This window comes from Nymphalis io, chromosome 2 (genome assembly GCF_905147045.1).
Source record: "Nymphalis io chromosome 2, ilAglIoxx1.1, whole genome shotgun sequence".
In the NCBI taxonomy this organism is placed as follows: domain Eukaryota; kingdom Metazoa; phylum Arthropoda; class Insecta; order Lepidoptera; family Nymphalidae; genus Nymphalis; species Nymphalis io.
In genome coordinates this window covers 1,341,935-1,361,845 of record NC_065889.1, presented here as the reverse complement: position 1 = coordinate 1,361,845, position 19,911 = coordinate 1,341,935, and the positions used below count along the sequence as shown (strand labels likewise).

At 30.6% G+C, this 19,911-nt stretch overlaps 3 protein-coding genes across 3 annotated transcripts; 1 reads left to right on the top strand and 2 right to left on the bottom strand.

Moving 5' to 3' along the window:
• Positions 1–6: 6 nt before the first annotated feature.
• Positions 7–3,301, bottom strand: LOC126777445 (uncharacterized). The gene is made up of 8 exons (XM_050500456.1): positions 3,049–3,301; positions 2,553–2,882; positions 2,247–2,411; positions 1,987–2,075; positions 1,372–1,491; positions 880–981; positions 632–701; positions 7–477 (listed from the first exon to the last, which is right to left on the bottom strand). Exons 1-8 carry the CDS (start codon positions 3,169–3,171, stop codon positions 301–303), a joined length of 1,176 nt encoding a protein of 391 aa, XP_050356413.1. The 5' UTR covers positions 3,172–3,301; the 3' UTR covers positions 7–300.
• Positions 3,302–3,536: 235 nt separating this feature from the next.
• Positions 3,537–6,077, top strand: LOC126777572 (iron-sulfur protein NUBPL). The gene is made up of 5 exons (XM_050500640.1): positions 3,537–3,732; positions 3,977–4,148; positions 4,229–4,394; positions 4,922–5,106; positions 5,277–6,077. Exons 1-5 carry the CDS (start codon positions 3,676–3,678, stop codon positions 5,648–5,650), a joined length of 954 nt encoding a protein of 317 aa, XP_050356597.1. The 5' UTR covers positions 3,537–3,675; the 3' UTR covers positions 5,651–6,077.
• LOC126777629 (surfeit locus protein 4 homolog) lies at positions 5,834–19,638 on the bottom strand. Its single transcript, XM_050500738.1, has 6 exons — positions 19,483–19,638; positions 18,412–18,573; positions 11,124–11,225; positions 8,100–8,330; positions 7,281–7,460; positions 5,834–7,035 (listed from the first exon to the last, which is right to left on the bottom strand). Exons 1-6 carry the CDS (start codon positions 19,531–19,533, stop codon positions 6,949–6,951), a joined length of 813 nt encoding a protein of 270 aa, XP_050356695.1. The 5' UTR covers positions 19,534–19,638; the 3' UTR covers positions 5,834–6,948.
• Between the last annotated feature and the right edge of the window lie 273 nt (positions 19,639–19,911).

Genomic DNA, 19,911 nt, shown 5'->3' with positions numbered 1-19,911 from the left:
ATTATAACAATGTAATTTATTTATTGTATTTAAAAACATAACATCTAATTAAGCTAAAAGGCATTTACTAATTTTAAAACATCGTTTAAGTTTACAGTTAATACTGCAAATCATAATTTTAGAAATTACTATAATTTTTTTATATGCAGTTGGCAGAAGCTGTTCTGCAGAATAATGTCCAAAAATTCATTTCAACAGCAATAAATATAAACTATATATTTTATCCCAGCTCTAAAAACTTTAACAATTGTGGTTTTGCAGATTAATTATCAAACAATCTTTATTTAATAATATTAATTATTATTCTAAAACTTTAAATGGTTGTGAAGTGCAATCAGAGGTGCCTGATGATGATGTAAAGTATGGTGTCACATCAGAGAGATAGTTGCGAGGAAGAAGGCCAATAAGTAGAGCTATTTTTGCAGCGATTGGTGCTTTTTCTTCATCGTCTACTATTGAATCTTGGTCAGGCATCACCTGTAAAACAATTTCTTTCAACAACACTAAAAGTACAACAACTCATTTATACTTTCTAAAGCTATTTAATAGTTAATGCAATATTATTACAAGTTTATAATCATTAAAAAAGTAATCAATTACATGTATATAATATAAATTACAATTTCTTTACCTTATCTGCTACATGTTTCTGAATGAGACCATCAGAACCAACATAAAATGTTGAAAAACCATCATACCACCTGCAAAACAAATAAAGATATTTTAAACATGCAACCATACTTTTTTTAAGTAGAGATAGAATAAAATATAACCATGTATAAGTCAAGATAAAATATTGTCATGCTAAGTTAAAGGCATTGGTTTTTAATTTTATTATCTGTTTTATGGTTATACTATATTAGTGACCAATATACTCACAGCTCCTGATCTTGGAAAACCTGCTTCAAGTTCCACAGCTTGTATTTCCAGAACATAAAGAATACTTTAAGACCGGAAATACCTCTGATTCTCCATCTCATCCTGCAATTAACGAATTATTTTATTTATGTTCCATGATCCTTTAAAGATGTATCACTACGTAAAAGCATCTAATAGGAGTATGGTGTAATAATCTCAATAAGTAAATGACATTGTTTTGGTACAAATCACCTTCTACCATATTCAGTTCATCTCTTATCATAGATATATTATTTCCTTAACTGTTAAATCTAATGTAGATCTCTGTTAAGGTATCTTCTACAAAGAATAAATTTTCTATTCTATAAGTGTGAATGTAAAGATAAAAATCTAAAAATTAAGATAATTTCAAAAATTTTAAACACGGAAGAAGGATCTTACTGGCCTGTAATAAATATTTGATTTTTTTTAACTTACATAACGTTTATAGAAGTTAAATATTACATAACTTACCTAATAGAGGAATCTTCTGGATGAGGTGTAATCTTCAAAATTTCAAAGTTCACATAAGCAAATTTGATGTGTGCCACTGTCCGCAAAAGGGCTATTTGCTTGACATAGTGGAATAAGCCTCTGAAATCAGCAACATGCTTTTGTTAATATTGAAATTACAAGGTTTACTTTATTCTTTAACCTAATGTAGAATAAAATTTGCCAATGTCATAGGATTAATGAACTGTTACTGTTGGATGGGAGCATAATGGAAGAGGCGATGCATGAGGGACACTACCTTCATCGCCAGTAGTAAATCAAAACAAAACAAGTTTGTTCACACATTAAATTATCTAGTCAACATAGCTTTTATTAAGAAGTTCTTGAGAATGCTAAGTAAAAATATTTTGTAGCTAACTTCACTTAATGTGATCTAATGATAAGTTACATGTTTGTAACTTGTTGTTGGTAAAAAATATTTATAAGTAATTTTGAACTGAATTTCATCAGCCTGAAGTTTGACATTAAATATGACATACAATACAGATGGGACAGTGCAGTGAATATAAGCAAGTTTTACTAAATTATGTTAAAGTCCTATCAACACAAAAAGTAGTATATCATTAATGAACTTACACAGTAGTCACACCTCTAATGTTATTAACAAAAATTAAATTTGGATGATAAATTGAGTAGTCCAATGGCTTGACAAATAAACTTGGCATCTGAAAAAAAATAATTTCTATAAAAAAAGTACCATTTAACCAGTTTCTATTTACACAAATAATAACTTTATCTCTAAAATATAAAGTATAATAATTTATGTTGACTGTTCTTAAATTTATTTATTATAGTTATTAGTTTCTATCCTATTAGTACATGCACAACATACTTACAGTATTTGACAAAGTATGAAATATTTTCATTAACTGCTCTTCATTTGGTTTTTCCTGATCACTAGTTTCAGTACTAGATGGTGACATTTGTGCAGAAATAGAGGATCCACTGCAGTATGCAATAGCATCACGTTCAAAGTCAGATAAGCATGTTGGCTCTATGTCCTGAAATATATATATATTTTGAAATGTTATTTTTCTTACTTTAGTTTGATTATTGTTTTCAATTTAAAGAGCGATATTGATTATTGTTTTGAATGTGAATGAGAGAAAGAGCAAATAAAAATTTCTAATAAATATATGTACCTCATTACATTTTGAGAAGTCAACATCATTCATACTTATTGATGGCATTTGATTTAAATTATATGATTTTTTCTGTTCTACATAATCATCACTCGTCAAACTTAAAGTTTTCATTCCATCTGTGCAGTAATTGAAATAATTTTCTATATTATCGATAGCTGCATTTGCGTCTTTGTTGTCTATGAATGTTGGTTTTGATTTTTCGTTCAAGTTTTGGGTTAGGTAACTATCGGCATTGGTAACTTCTTGAGCACAAACGTCATCAAAGTTACTTTCCGTCGTACACTTTGGTGCAACCCGGCAGCTAGATATGCGTCTTTTACTAAGGAACTGAAAAAATATTCAATAGTATCATATTATTTAACTATAATTGACTCGAGGTCAAGCACGATATCTGTAAATAGTATTATATGGTTACGGTTATAATATAAGTAATTGATTATCTATAACTATAGAACATATAGCTATACAAATAAGTTATGAGGAAAATACTCACATCTTCCAGAAACTGTGTTCGCACTGGAATTTTCCGAGAGAATCGATTGGAATGATTTTTGGTAGTAACTATTCCATTTATCGGTAGTATTTTATGAGAAAATGTACGTAAACAGATAGCCATTTTCACATTTAATATTTTTATCTGCTATATTCAGATATTCGACAAATAAATTCGAAATTTTTCGCAATAGAGAAACATAGCTTAACACTCACACCGCATATGACATTTGCGTTTAGTATTTTTTACTAAGGTTAGCTTTATGAAATACTACAAAAGCTTAAAAAGTTTATACTCAAAATATTTAAACAAAAAACGATGAAGCTCGTTTTAATAAAAAACAGAAGAAATAACAGTGATTACAACGATTTTTTATAAGAATTTCTAAAAATTCTATATATTCAGATAAAGTTAGCAAAGTTATTGCTGTCTGTACTGCAAATTATAATAATCTTCGTTATCAATGTCATAAGTCATTAGACTACTATCATGGTCTAGGTAAGGGTGTTTGACGTTTTGAAATAAATACATGGTAGTCTTATAGACGTTTATTCTTTCTGTAAGATAATTATAAACAACTTCTTGAAGATATTTGTAAATACAATAAATTTTGAAATTAAATAAAAAATGAGCATTCAAAAAATCTTACCAAGAGTATATGGACTGCTTGTTTCAAATATAAAGGTAATATGTAGTAGTTTTCTAATACAAAAAATTTGAAAAATAAGGAGTTGATATTTTCGTTTACGAATTTTATTATATAGATACTTACGTAATTAAAAATTAAGTTGTATAATTTTATGTGAAAATATAAATGAAGTTATAAAGTACTTCAAAATAATAAGGTTTTATAATTGAATTTGTGATATATATAAATTAGTAAAACTTAAAAATGCTTAGAGTTATTGTTTTATATTTCTTCTTCTAGTCAGCATCATGTTGTACCATGGTAAAACTACAACATACTAAGAGTGATGTTAACGAGCACAGGGCTAAAGTCATGGCTCGAGGCTTGCCTGAAAAGAAGCCCTTACATAAAGTTAAAAGTATAATATTAGTTGCATCTGGAAAAGGAGGCGTTGGAAAGACAACTACCGCTGGTATGTTCTATGTTTGAATGTGGACATTATGTATTTGGCTGTTTCATACATTAACAAATATTTGTTTTATCATATTACAGTGAATCTCGCATGTGCTATGAAAGTGATAGAACCTGACAAGGAGATAGGACTCTTAGACGCTGATGTGTTTGGTCCATCAGTTCCTCTAATGATGAACATCAGCGGGGAGCCCATGCTGAATGATGACAATCTAATTGAACCCCATGTCAACTATGGTGTTAAGTGGTATATATGTGTTCTTTTTAAAGTGTGCTTCTAGAGAATTTGTTTTCATTGCATTGCATAACTACTCTATACAACGTAAATATTCTAAAAATTGTTTAATCTGAAATTTAAATTAACATTAAGATAAATTAATAAGTACAATATCTTATTGTATGTTTCTATTAAAAAAAATTGCAAATTCTTTTCCTCATATTTAAAAATAAATAATTACTTGAATATTCAATCAGGTATTCATGATATAATATTCAACAGCCCATGAATGTCACTTTTTAAGCAGTTATGCATTTTATTCAAATATATATTTTTTATTTTAAAAACAATGTTGGACTTTTCATATTACAAGAGATACCTTAGGTATTGACCAAGATCTATTTGAAATAACCTTTGTTTGAATGAGATATTTATATTAAATTATGTATGTATGTGTATAAAATAATACTTGTACATTAGATATTATCTAAATTTCAACTGCCTATATTCACCATAATAACTACTGTGGCAATTCACATTATGATGTTAATCTACAGCATGTCAATGGGCTTGTTGGTCTCTGGTGAGAATGCTGTAGTATGGCGTGGCCTTATGGTGATGCAGGCATTGGAGCGACTTACGCGGAATGTAGCATGGGGCCCGCTAGACTGCCTCATAGTAGACACACCTCCTGGTACCGGAGACACTCATCTGTCACTTGCACAGAATCTGCCCATCGATGGTAAGAGATTGAAGAGTTTTTAGTGTAGTTTTTACATTAACTGTGTCTTGAAAATTTGTTCATTTAAATTATTTTTAGTTCTCTTAATATTTTTTCTTATAAATTTGTTATACAATAATTGAAGCAAAAGATAATATTTATTCTGTCTAATAGATTTCTTGTTTCTTTAGGAGCAATTGTTGTGACAACACCTCAATCTGCAGCTTTACAAGTTACTAAGAGAGGTGTTAACATGTTTGAAAAACTCAAAGTCCCCATTATTGGACTGGTCGAAAATATGTCACATGCAATCTGTCATAAATGTGGTACGAAAAACTTTATATTTGGTAATGAAACTAAGCAGACAGCTGATCAGATGGGACTTAAGATTATTCAGAGCTTTGAAGTGGATTCAAATATGTCTGAATGCATTAACAGTGGGAAACCAGCCATATATGCACTTCCAGACAGCACACATGCAGAGAAGTATAGACAGCTAGCAAACACAGTCTTTAAATATATTTCGAATAAAGATAAGGCGGAAGCTGAGGCGACCGAGCAGTAGACCCACACAAAATATTTACACGTAGTTGTTGAATTATGTTTATTATATTTAAACATTTCACAAATAAATCTGTTATAAAAAAATGTTGTCTTACTTACACAATAATAATATATAATATGGCAAAACGTAACATTTATATAGTCGCACAGAAATAGGTTACGAAAAAAAAAGGTTGAAGGTGTAATTATGTCATATTTATTCAAAACATTTCATTTATGAATTCGACTATTCTTCACGAGCGTACATTAAAAATAAATAAAAAATACTATAAAAATATTTTTGTCTTTTTAAATATACTTTTGTAGAAATTAAGTTTACAAGGAAGAATAAAGTGCTATTTGATTAATTACTGTAAAGTCGCGTCTAAAGACTTGTCACAACAGCAGATACAGGCTACATTAAAAGTAAATTTTATGTTTTAATTAAATTTCTTTTAATTTACAAGTCATCAGTCGATAAGTACAAATATTATTTACATATTTGTCAGATAATTAATTCGGAATGAAATAGATGTATTTGATTCTACATGAAGTTTAGCTAATTTGTGTCCATACTTTATTCATATTATGACTTACATAATTTTATCAATGAATGTAATAACAATAATAACTATACAAAAAACGTTTATATGGATTTTAACAACCAATTAATATAATTAATAACCAAACGACATACATCAAAGAGAACAACATGGTTTTAAGAATAATAAAAATTGTGCACAATGTATAAATTTAAGATACAATCTTCGATACTATAATCTATTATTGAAAAGTCCATAGTGGTTACTTATAAAGAATTATGTGAATACTTAATGTATAAAATTTAATAATATTTTTATTCATTTTTGTATTCTAGAAATGGGCTTGAATTTGCTTATAGAGCAGTCAATTTTTAACTTACTCAAAGTGTTTTGTAAGCTAGACAATACATAATGGATTTAAAAAAAAACTCACAATTTTTACATTGATATAATAAAATTTTATATGAACATTAAGAATGCATATAGAGTTTATATGAGAGTTGGATATAAAATGTACTGTCCATTTTAAGTTTTTGCTATGTCATAAAGATTATTTAATTCGCAAAAAATTACACATGCTAAATGTCGTTTTTTTTTTTAATTTATAAAAACAATATAATCGAGCTCCTCAATGCCCCCTGGTGATGAAATAGTCGACACATGTTGGAACTTGCATATTTACATACAAACACCATGACAATATATTCAACGCACCGTCAACAATCTTAATTGAATAATATCAAGAGTCTGTGCACAACGGACTAGGTCCGAGTCACTTCTACCACTTCTTCTTGTGCTCGTCCATACTGACGCCTCCGGGCCCGAGGTACACTATCATCAGGAGACCGCCGATCACTGATAGCGTCTGAAAATAATGATTTTAATAAATTATATATTTGAAAGGTTTTAAATGATTTCATTAATCTTATAAAGGTCTTAAGACAAATTAACATCATATAATTATGTTAAAAATATGCATTATTAGTTTTAAGTACATTACTATAAGAGAAGATGGGTGGTTAGAACAGGTGAATTTTAACCAAATAATTTCGCCTCAAAATCATCAAACATTGACAAGCACTTTGTATTCGATATATAAAAAATATTTACCTGGAAGAAGTCATATTTCAAGAAGTCTCTTAAAGGCTTGTAAGTTGGCACGGCCCACCAGGCGTTGTGGTAAAGGTTGAGCACAGTAAGTACTAACACCAGCATCAAAGCCGAAAGCTTGGTGCGGTAGCCCACTGTCACCAGGATCATGAGGATGCTGCCGAGGAGGTCCTGGACGATCTGGACATGAAAGAGATGATAATTGAATTACTTGCGTCATTTACTAAATTCTCCACAATCGAATTTCGCTCTTAATCGAAGATCGCAGATTCTTATCTCTCAGTGGAAACTCGCAGTGTGTTCTGTAACTAGGCAGTAAGCCTGTGCCTAGCAGTGGATCACTTATAGGATCTCAGTACAGTCTCAATTTTTTGTTCACTGTTTATATTAAAAAAACCCATATGCTATAACCGAAAAGGTTACAGCATATGGGTTTTTTTCAAAAAACGAGCTTATGAATAACTTATTTCATTGATGGATAATTTATTCTATATATAATGTAAATGAGACAACTTCACCCACTGGACTGATCTAACCTATATTACACTTGAATGAACCGAACAACAAGATTAAATTTGCATAACTAACTTTGATTTTACAAGGTAATATATATATATATTTTTAAACTTATTATTATATTTTATATATTATATCGTAACGCGATGTTATAAAATCTATAAACTATCTCAATAAATATATATATGGTCAAAAATAAATTCTGATCAGCAAGCCCAGAGATTAGCGCATTCAAACAAACAACTCTTCAGTTTTATAATATTAATACATATGTACAAATTATATATAACCGTCATATCGTACCTGTAGGAATGATACTTCAAATCGTAGCAAAGTTATAAACATGAAGGCTAGAAGTATACGACCGGCGAGTTGCAGGTAGGTCTTCGGCTTGTTCTCTCCCAGCGAGGGGACTCCAGCGAAGAGACTGCGGCCTTCCGCTCGCGCCTCAGCCAGCACGAGCAGGAGAGCTCCAATAAGCGCTAAGTTACGCAGCAAGAACTGCATGTCCCACAGTATGCTGTAGGCGAATGTCTGAAAAGAATTCATAACTTTATTATATTTTGGATGGCCTAAACAGTTCGTAACTAAAATTGGACATAGAATATATACTAGAATACTAGTTGTAATTTAAATAAATATAGCCTATTCAGACCACAGGAGGAGTAAAGACGAATCAACAAATTTGACATTTAATTGAATTGATTGACATCATTGGTCGAGATCTTAAATAAAATATGATATTCTTTTATTTATTTAATCTTAGGAAGACAAATAGTTATAACATATACAAAAATATTTATCACATTGAAAATCATATACCAATCAAGTCTTCACAAATAATTAAATCAAAAATACAAATAAAAATTAAAGATTATTTAAACTTTTACGGAGTTTTACCAAATTCGTTATGAGTACGCTTATAAATGGTGTTTTAAATGTCGGCGAAGTTGTAATCGCAACTTTGTAAGTGGATATAAGTATAAGATTAAAATAGTGTTGCATTATCAATAAATATATTATATTCATCAAGAACTGTTTGTAGTGCATGTATACGATATGCAATACAGCAGTGCAAATCGAAAGGCGAAAAATTATATTTTATAATAATAAAAAAATATATTTAAAAGCGCTGAACGCGATGCTCACTCTGCTTTATTGTTTCATAATGATAGAGGTTAATGATTAGATCAATACAATAATAAAAAGTCTTACATCGCGGCGTATAAAAATCCTGGTATATGGGCCCTTTGCTCGTTTGTTATTTCTGAGGTTAATGGCCAAAAACTATTCTAATATTATGAATGCGATACAAACCTATCTTATTGTTATTTTGTAACGTCAGCGAGGCACTGAACCGATCATAATAATAATTGATACTGAAGTAGCCTGGGACTTGTTTAAGTACCTATGCAAATGATTACGGAATTTATCCGCCAGGGTAGGTACTGATCACTTATCAATGACTTTATGGTCTATTTTTATATTAATACTTTTTATTTCCTTGTTCCGGTCTTAAGGGTGAGCTAGTGTAGTTACATGGACAATACCTTAGGTCTTATGATTGGCGGCCCGTGGCAAGTAAATATTTATTATTCCATACCGTACAAATGTATTTGTACGGTAAGGAATAATAAATCGGGGGTTTACACTTGCAATCGAGTGACCTATTTGGCCTGTCTACTCTTACATAAGAAAAATAATAAAAATAGAGTTCCTTATACAAAATCATAGTAAGAAACGAGATGGCCCAGTTGATTAAACACGTTTTTTTTTTACAATTAATAGGCCAGCGTTTGACCGTTGACTTGCCTGATGTTAAGCATCGTCACGGTCTAAGATGTAGCACGCTTGCTTATAAGAAACCTGTTTACTCTGGATTTGAAGACACCAACATTGTAGTAAACTTTCAGGAAATACGGACACATGGAACTTAATTGATGATAACTGGTTCAAAATATCAAACTTCTCCTTTGAGAGGACTTTGACAAGCGACATTGCTATTGTTTTGCTTAACCGTTAAGTAAAGGAATAGCAAACAAAACAAAAAAAGAAACGTTCCTAATATATATTTTTTTATGTAACAAACTATATCACTTTAATAGTAATTAAAAAAAAGTTTTTTTTATTTATAATAAACTTACAACGCATAAATTTGTTACATTTATTAAGAATTATTAGACCTTTAAGTTCTTTTAATGCCTCTTCATAAAGCTAAAATAGTTGGCTAATATTCATAGGCATATTGTAATTTCTTTCACAACAAATTGATAAGTTTATCGTGCTATGAAAGTCATTTACTTATTATATTTATCTACGTGCTTCCGATGTGAGACTTATGTTGTAAATTAATCGATAAAAAATAAACGTGATACGAACTTTATTATGTAAGAAGTTATCAGAAGCGCAGATATCGGATAAACTAATGATTTAGAAATTCATTCAATTATAACTAATAATTCATAATAAGTCTATTATCTGACGAAAAAACATAACTTAATAAAATAAAATTAGTGGCGTATTGACGATATAAGGGTTGGTTAATATTTCATACAGTGCCTATGTCTATGAGTGGCAGTGACCACTTACCACCAGATAGCCCATTACCCAGCAACCAACTTAACATTAAAAAAAGATAAATTGGCGCGAAAAACTCAGATAATTTTAAATATTTACTAACGATACAATTAGATCAAGTCATTGTATTTTTCAAAAGCGTGTCGACTTGATGCGCATTTGGCTATGTTCTTATATTTACTTACGAATTTAAGTAATAATTAAACAATTAATTGACAGTGTGCCAAGTTTGAACAATACAATATACTTAAATAGCTTCTCGTTAAAAGATATAAAAGAGCTACGTATTCAATTTGTTTTTAGGGACTAACCGGCTCTTCGAAATACCAGCATCATAATGCAATCGTATTTACGCAAATATAATTTATGACATAAGTGAACAAACATATCTGAAACAACAGGAAAACACATAACTAACGGACTCAACTCAAAATACTTTCAACCATGAACTTATCTAAGTTATTGTGGTAGGAGTAAAGACAGACACAAAATCAATATGACAAAATGGACATTAGAGCCGTTTCTGAGATATACAAAATATTATATATAAATTCAAGAATTATCATTTATTATTATAAGATATCTTACGGAATGTCATTTCTTATGCGCTTTTTTTAAATCTATATAGCATTATCTTTAAGACTACTATTTTCTTTAGCCGTTTTGGAAATCTGCGAACCTTACACAAAACGTGTTCGTGTGTTTGTTACGATTCGGACTGACTTTCGATTTGTCTACGACTATCCTCACCTGTAAAACGACGATGAAGAAGAGCATCCCACACGCAATGTCGACCTTTAACCTGCCCAGCACCATAACGCAACCGCCCAGCTGTCCCAATAAGTTTACTATCTGAAAACAGAATTTAACATGACTTACATCAATTAGCAATATACATTATTCAAATTTCATCTTCATTTATTACAAGCCATTTTTATGTGATTGAATACAAACTTCCAAAGATAGAAACTTTCACGTTTCACGGACTTAATAGGAAGGCAGACAAGCAATCAGACTTACTGATGTTATATGCCATGTGTCACCATCGCATTAAGAAATATTACATAAACAGTTGGAATTAATAATTGGCAAATATAAAAACCACATAAATCGCTCTTGCTCATTAACAAAAAAAAAACATATAAATATGTATATCTACCAATGACTACTGATTCGTAAGAAAACATTTATTTCTTTTTTATAGAATAGGAAGGTGGACGAGCATATGGGCCACCTGATGGTAAGTAGTCACCAAACGCCCTTAGACATTGGCATTGTTTTTTTTTTTTTTTATAGAATAGGAAGGCGGACGAGCATATGGGCCACCTGATGGTAAGTGGTCACCAACGCTCTTAGACATTGGCATTGTAAGAAATGTCAACCATCGCTTACATAGCCAATGCGCCACCAACCTTGGGAACTAAGATTTTATGTCCCTTGTGCCTGTAATTACACTGGCTCACTCACCCTTCAAACCGAAACACAACAATATCAAGTATTGCTGTTTTGCGGTAGAATATCCGATGAGTGGGTGGTACCTACCCAGACGAGCTTGCACAAAGCCCTACCACCAGTGAAATTTCATACTATTCATAGATATTAAAACTAAGAGTAAGTTTATTTCATCAGAAAGATACTTAACTCTAGATATGTGATTAGAAAATTGTTTTTTCTTTAAAAAATGGGTATTTTTAACCACACGCGTTACATAGGCATGTACATACATAAACCCTTGCAAAACATTGCACTCCTTCTTTCGGCAGTCAGGTAAAAAGTTATCTGATTATTATCAATCTACTTCGGACTACCTTATCGTCAAGCAAAATTAGGTATGGTTATGACAATAACTTTTACAAAACAGCAGTTCCGAAATTAAAAGAGCAATAAAAAATAAACAAATTTTCATCACATAAAACAACGTTAAATGTTAAGTGAGAATTGCTATTGTCGAGAGCCTACGGTCAAAGGCGCTTTTGTCTGATATCGATAGTTACAAGTACTTTTGACTGGTTAAGAGTTTTGACTGTAGCATATAAAAAAAAAATACATAGTTATGCAAAAAGACAATCATCACTTACGACACGTTTTACCTCGCTCGATAACTGCTGGCTAGTATAGGTCAAGGATAACTAGACGACCGAATGACACGCAGATTTACATTTTTTTGGCTACGTATCACATAAATTTCACATAAAAAAAATTTTTATAACTAATAGCCGTAATTATAAACGTTGCTTAGCTGCTGTATAGTTAAATACTGATTTCGTTCTCTCTGTCATGGAAAAAAAGACACGGCATTGATTAAATAATCATCCGCGAAGCACAATTAGATTTATAATTCTTCAAAGTTCAAATAACAAAGTAAAATTAAAAACAGATTATACCATATTTGAGTAGGCTCTAATAAACAACTTTTTATCGAAGCGTTGCAATTCAATTAAATGTAAAGTTTTAACCAGTTTACGTAGATATGTTAATTAAATACAATTAAATTATATCATGTATCCTGTGTGAAACTTAACGAATACTCACTTCTCGCTTTTTTATCATCTACATATTATATATCAGGTACTTAAATAATTTGATTACTCAGGATGACTTTTATTTTATTTCATAGAATAAGAAGGCGGACGAGCACATGGGCATTGGCATTGTAACCATCGCTTACAACCCTGGGAACCAAGGTGTTACGTCCCATGTGTCTGTAATTACACTGGCTCACTCACACTTCAAACCGGAACACAACAATATCAAGTAACGTTGTTGTTCGGTAGAATATCTGATGAGTACCCACCCTACCCAAATAAGCTTGCATAAAGCCCTACCAGTAAAACTGGTCAGACTATAATTTTTATTAACAAATTTATCAGTTTATAAAATTTAAAGAACTGTTCCGTATCGTTAATTCTTATAAATATAGCACTAATTAGTAAACTGATAATACGAAATCAACATGTCATCGTCACCATCTTCATACGTCATAATATCTTTAGAACATTTTTTGTAGTCGGCGTATTGTTAAAACACAGCAAGAAAAAGCGTAAATACTCTGCTCTGACCGATTCGGAAGACGCAAACGCTGCAGCATTTTATATAATAATATTCACTGGTGGTAGGGCTTTGTGCAAGCTCGTCTGGGTAGGTACCACCCACTCATCAGATATTCTACCGCAAAACAGCAATACTTGATATTGTTGTGTTCCGGTTTGAAGGGTGAGTGAGCCAGTGTAATTACAGGCACAAGGGACATAAAATCTTAGTTCCCAAGGTTGGTGGCGCATTGGATATGTAAGCGATGGTTGACATTTCTTACAATGCTAATGTCTAAGAGCGTTGGTGACCACTTACCATCAGGTGGCCCATATGCTCGTCCCGCCTTCCTATTCTATAAAAAAAAAAAAAATTACAAGTTTTATATAATAATATAGATTATATATATATATATTGTTGCAATGTTAAGTTTCGTTAAGGTGCCAACCAGACGTGGCCCACTTCTTTAATCGAAAGGACAGTAAACTTTCACTTCTTTCTAGATCAGTTGAGTAGGCGAGTTTAAGAGACCTCTACTCTAGGTCTCACAAAGTATATAATATTAATTATGTTTTGTAGTGCCTATCGCTGGTTACTTTTGGTTTAATTTATTTGTAAGTAAGCGCGATGACTGTTCATATTTAATTTTCTATTTTAGAAACGGTAATTTTGGGTAAAATTATTTAAAAATGTATTTAAATAATAAACAACATTACAATATACATGTATACATGAAAGTACGTTTTGTGGATTTCTCATTCTTTCACGCAGCAAAGGTCGGGTCAACTGTTGATCGAAAAACCGACCGACATGATTTTTTTTTGCATAGGGATCAGTTTACGGGCATAAAAGTGACACGGGGTTTTTACCACAAGATAACCAGGATATTACTCAGGCGCGTAAAAGAACAGAATATTTTCTAAGTTAATTTGGGTATTAACTAATTAAAAGAATCTTTATTTTCGCTTTAATAATTATAGATTGTTTTATTTGGGTAGGCAGTGGGGTTCCCTTGTCGGGACCGTAAACAGTACTGCTTCTTCTTGGTTATGTTCATGGAAACCCAGAGTCAAAACTAGTGAAATTTATTTAAAGAAATATTATTCATATAATAACAAATTTAAAGTTAAGTTATTTTGTAAGCAACTTGAATAGTGTGATCACATTTGCGATTGAATAAAGCCTACTTCAGTAACACGTTGTGAAAACAATGGTGCAAGATAAATTCATGAGAAATTTTGTAACTTCGGTTTCACTTTTTTTTTAAAATACTCAAGTTACAAATATTTGTGACATCAATCTTACTCAAATTAAATGATTAACACGTATAAACAAAACTTCTGAAAATATTTTTTAATGGTAATTGTATTACTATTATTATTCTTTTCAGATATGTTCATACAAACGAATCGAAACGTAATCGTTGTCGTTTAACCGTTTCTACCAACAGAACGATCTAGTTGCGTTTCAGGCAAAGTTGGATCGGAATAGTATCGTAACCTTTCTAAAGTAAAATTGACTCCCAGACCCCAGTTACGATTCATATGAAATTTATTTTTGTGAGGAATAGAATCAGCAACGTATGGTAGCCAATCCCCGATTTATGTCTACGGCACCGGCTTAGGGGCTCTGACGAGGAGCCTTTTTTTTAACGCTGGAAAAACGCGTTACGCGTTTCCCCCACAGGAACAGTGGGGGGGGTATGTGGGACTCGCCGGTGTCCAAGGCGCAGAGTGCGCCTCAAACATCGGAATACCCACTAAAAAACCATCGGCACCCTTTCCGTCTTAACGAGGAGCGCCACGTGATCGTTTTCGCATGCTACCGTGACGGTGCCGAGGAGCCCTGTCCAGCTATAAATAATACAATTTTACTCTAACCGCTCCAGAATGGGGGGTCCTCAAATGTCAAAGTGTCTATGGGCCATTGATTTCTAAGTCCGGGCCTGATAGAAGCCGTCATAAATTAGCAGAATTGTTTGATACAGAATAACTGTGTAAAGTGTAAATACACAGATAAGGCAATTTGTGAACTCAGGCTAGTGATAAAATAGGTCAGTAGGTGAGGAATTCAAATCATTTATTAGATTTTATAATATATCTGTTATAGATTTTTAATATAAAAGATTTCTTTATACCCTTCACATTAATAATTAAGATATTTAATAATAAATACGAGATGACGCTTTGGACAGTACATGTATGTAGTAAAAATCCGGGATTAACCGCGGAAGAAACCTTTTACTGAAATTTTTTTACTGGCGGTAGGGCTTTGTGCAAACTCGTTTGAGTAGGTACCACCCACTCATTAGATATTCTACCGTAAAACAGCAGTACTTGGTATTGTTGTGTTCCGGTTTGAAGGGTGAGTGAGCCAGTGTAATTACAGGCACGAGGGACATAACATCTTAGTTCCCAGGGTTGTAAGCGATGGTTAAAATTTCTTACAAAGCCAATGTTTATGGGTGTTGGTGACCACTTACCATCAGGTGGCCCATATGCTCGTCCGCCTACCTATTCTATAAAATAAAATGAAAGTCATCCTGAGTAGTCAAATTATTTAAGTGCCTAATATAAAGTAAGCGTTTCGAAAACTGGTGATAGGTAGCTAAACCGCGACACGGTAGTTATATAATTTTTATAATATTGAGTCATTTTTAAGATAAAGTTATTTTTATTGTTTGTTATTTATAAATAAATACTTAAACAATACACGACAAATTTCAATGTATATTTATTATGCAATATATCGTAAATTTTATAACACGACTCTGCGTTTAATTTTAATGTAAAAATAATAATAATAATAATATAATAATAATATTTTTATAATATTTTTGTAAATATTTTTGTAAATATTTTTGTAAATATTTTTGTAAATGTTTTTGCAAGTTAGTTTATTTTTTATTTATTTTTTTCTACGTGTGGTGTGATCCAAATAAAGACTATCTATCTATCTATCTATCTATAATATCCTGGGACATTTTTCACACACGGCCATCTGATCCCAAATTAAGCTTGTATAAAGCTTGTGCTATGGAAACCAGACAACTGATATACTACATATACTACTTTTTCTTTTGTAAATACATACTTATATAGATAATTACACCCAGACTCAGGACAAACAGACATGTTCATGCACACAAATGTCTGTCCTGGGTGGGAATCGAACCCACAACCTTCGGCGTGAAAGGCAAGTGTTCTACCAACCACGCCAACCAGCTCGTCAACAATATATAAATGTTTATTTGTTACCATGTTCCAGATTTATGCAACAACTACTAAACAAATATTCAATTGCGATATTATCCTAGGTACAACATCATTAGGCATATCATGAAGATAATTATTATGACGGCAAAAATATTGCAAGTACAAGCAATTACGTGCGAGCATCGTTTTATATATCCAACCTAAACCTCGATTGTAATAATAGCAAGCTTATTTAATAAGTTACTTCAAACGTTTTCCTGAGGTAAGGAAATATACTTTAACTCGTTATTTGTTAAAAGTGGTTACGATAGTTTTTATAATATGTTAATCTATTGAATAAGTTAGAAGAATATTTAATTACTTAATGTAATTCGAATAAAGAAGACTAGTGGTAACATATCAACTACATACAATTAATTAATAAATCAGTCTTATAATAAAATCATAGTAAATGATTATATAAACAGTTATATTACAAAATATATACAATTAAACATCGCTTACTTGTTATTTTAAAATGTAGATGAAGAATATAGTTAAAATTTTGTTTTGATTTTAATTGAATTATATTAATATTATAAAATCATATATTACAGGATTAAAGTGACTGTATAGCTCACACCTGTTCTGTTTAGATCGTATTGAGAAATATAGACACTAAGCTTAATGGTTACTCTTTTTCTCCAATTAAATTAAAAATTAATATCTAATTACTTTCTGTATTACTAATTACTTTCGCTTTGTGTTGATATCTATGAATAATTGTTAACATAAGAGTCAAATTATTATTAGCCAAAGGTAAAAATATCTGAATTAGATCATTGTAACAAAAACCTTGTCTCTGTATTGTTGGGAAGATTCATTTGACTTTGCGTAGTCCATTTTTTTTTTAAATTGTTATCTATATTTTGTACATAAACATATTGTGGATACAACTGCAAGTACTCCTACTACGTAAAAACTACCCGAAAGGAGTCTACCCAAATGTTTGTCTCATGCAAGACTATAAATAGACCAGAAAGCACTTTTTGTAAAACGAAGGCAGTTTCTGTAGCGAATGTCAAAGTAATGTGTCAAATACTTACTATGAAAAAAAAAAACAAAATATATACAAATCATGCAATAGGTATCAATATCAGCTGTCTTGTACTTGTCATGTTTACTAATTGCACATTTCTAAGCTGAGATGCTCCGAAACAAGTAACACAAGTGCTTGGATAATGTAAATACACAACCTAAAATAACAATTCTTATAAATACCTTTTGTTGATATAAATGAAATTTAACAATATTCCATAAAAAGTTTAAGTACACTTTTCACAATATGCTATTAAGCCTGAAACATTTAAACTCGATTTTCTGTCCATCTGCATTATCATAATTACTTATATCATTGTGTTAAATATAAGCATTGATGTGAATTTTCTACTTCCATATAATCAGTATGAATGTAGAGAAAAACTAATAAAACAATTCTGTGTTTATAATAGTATTGTAATAAATTTATAACTAATCTTATAAAATGTATCATGTAACAATATTCTGAATTATCTACTTATATGAAAGATAGAGATGCACTTTAATTGGTAGAAAAGATTAACTAATGAGTTTCTTGATGGTTGTTCTCGGTGTAATCTGAACCAGTAGACACTACATTCTGAACCAGTAGTAACTTACTTCAAATTCATCTAATATTTTATTTAAAATGAAACAGTAGAATATATCAGTTTTATAAAATCTTGTTTTTTTAAATAGGCTTATTATAAGATATAAAAATTCTATAACAAACTCACCACAAATATTGTAGCAAGGAACTTTCCACAGTTCCAGGACATGTCCATGTAATCTCTCTGTTCGGACCACTGGAACCACATTCTGAGACCATCTTCCAGAAATGTTGATATGAGACATAATCTCGCAACTGTCGGCAGCACATTCTTGCCTTTTCTAATCACCTGTATAAAAATATTGATGATTAAATAATAAACAGAACACACCATATGTTAAACAATAGAATTGAATTTGTTATCAGTAAATGCATTGACTATTTTAGGAGTAGAATAACTTTAATTTATTTACACAAGATTTGATTTAGTAATCTAAATTGTTTCACGTTATACTAACACTTTTAATTAAAAGTAATTTTATCATAATAATTATGTATCTTTTTTAAATGGCTTTTATTTTTATTAAGAGAGAAAAGATGTAACAATCAGTTATAAATTTATATATAAAATTAACTTCAAACAAAAGACAGTAGTTAGTACTGTGTTTAGTAATTTGATATTTCAAATTACTAAACACAGTACATATAGGATTTTGTTAATATCCAGAAAATGTCTTAGTGTAATTATATAAGTGAAAACAAAAGTGAAAGGAAAATATGAACATAGTTTGCGTCTATGCCCTATTTTTTAAATTATTAAATAGAAAAATGTAAATGGCAAAATATCTATATCAGCTCCAACCATACATATTTATATTTAAAATATACAAAATCTATTTTAAGTGAAATAGTGAGTACATATGTTTCTTATAACATAATCTTAACTTAAATTGTATTAATTTTAGAAACATTTATTCATTTAATTTTTGTTAATGTGATTGATTAAAGGATTACCATGATTTCAAAACTTACAATTGACTCTTGAAGAAAAACTTAGAGTATATCTCTATAATGAATCTTTTAGTAATACGAAGAATTCTTATTTTTAAAAGAAGCAATTATAATTATTACTACATGCCTTGCCAACAAGAGTATAAGTCCGGTGACGTGACAAAACCTATCTAAAGTACATGTATATATTTATTTTTAAGTTTAAATTGAAACGATGAATACAAAATATTTCTAAAAATTAATTTACCTGATCTGCTACATCCTCAGCAGTTGAAACATATTCATTAGGAATTTGCATTTTTCACCACAAAATCACTACACTATCATCAATAAGAAATTTCACTGTCGTTGTATTGTACTCGTCGTCGATCTTCGAATGACGTGTGGACAGTTGGATACACTTCCTGTTCGTGTAAGCAACATTATTTACAATAAATTTATAAATCAAAGTGATTTACGTAACTTTAACGTTTTACTTAATATATAATTAAAAATGAGCTTATATTGAATAAAGAAGGTATTATTTCTTAACTTGATATTAAATTTTATTTAAAAAGTAACTTTAGGCGGATGTTTTTATTTAAGAAGCTGTATCCCGTAACTTGTGTCACATTGACAATGACATTGATAAATTTGTGTTTTTTTTATATAGCAATTATTATTTACTCATTAATTT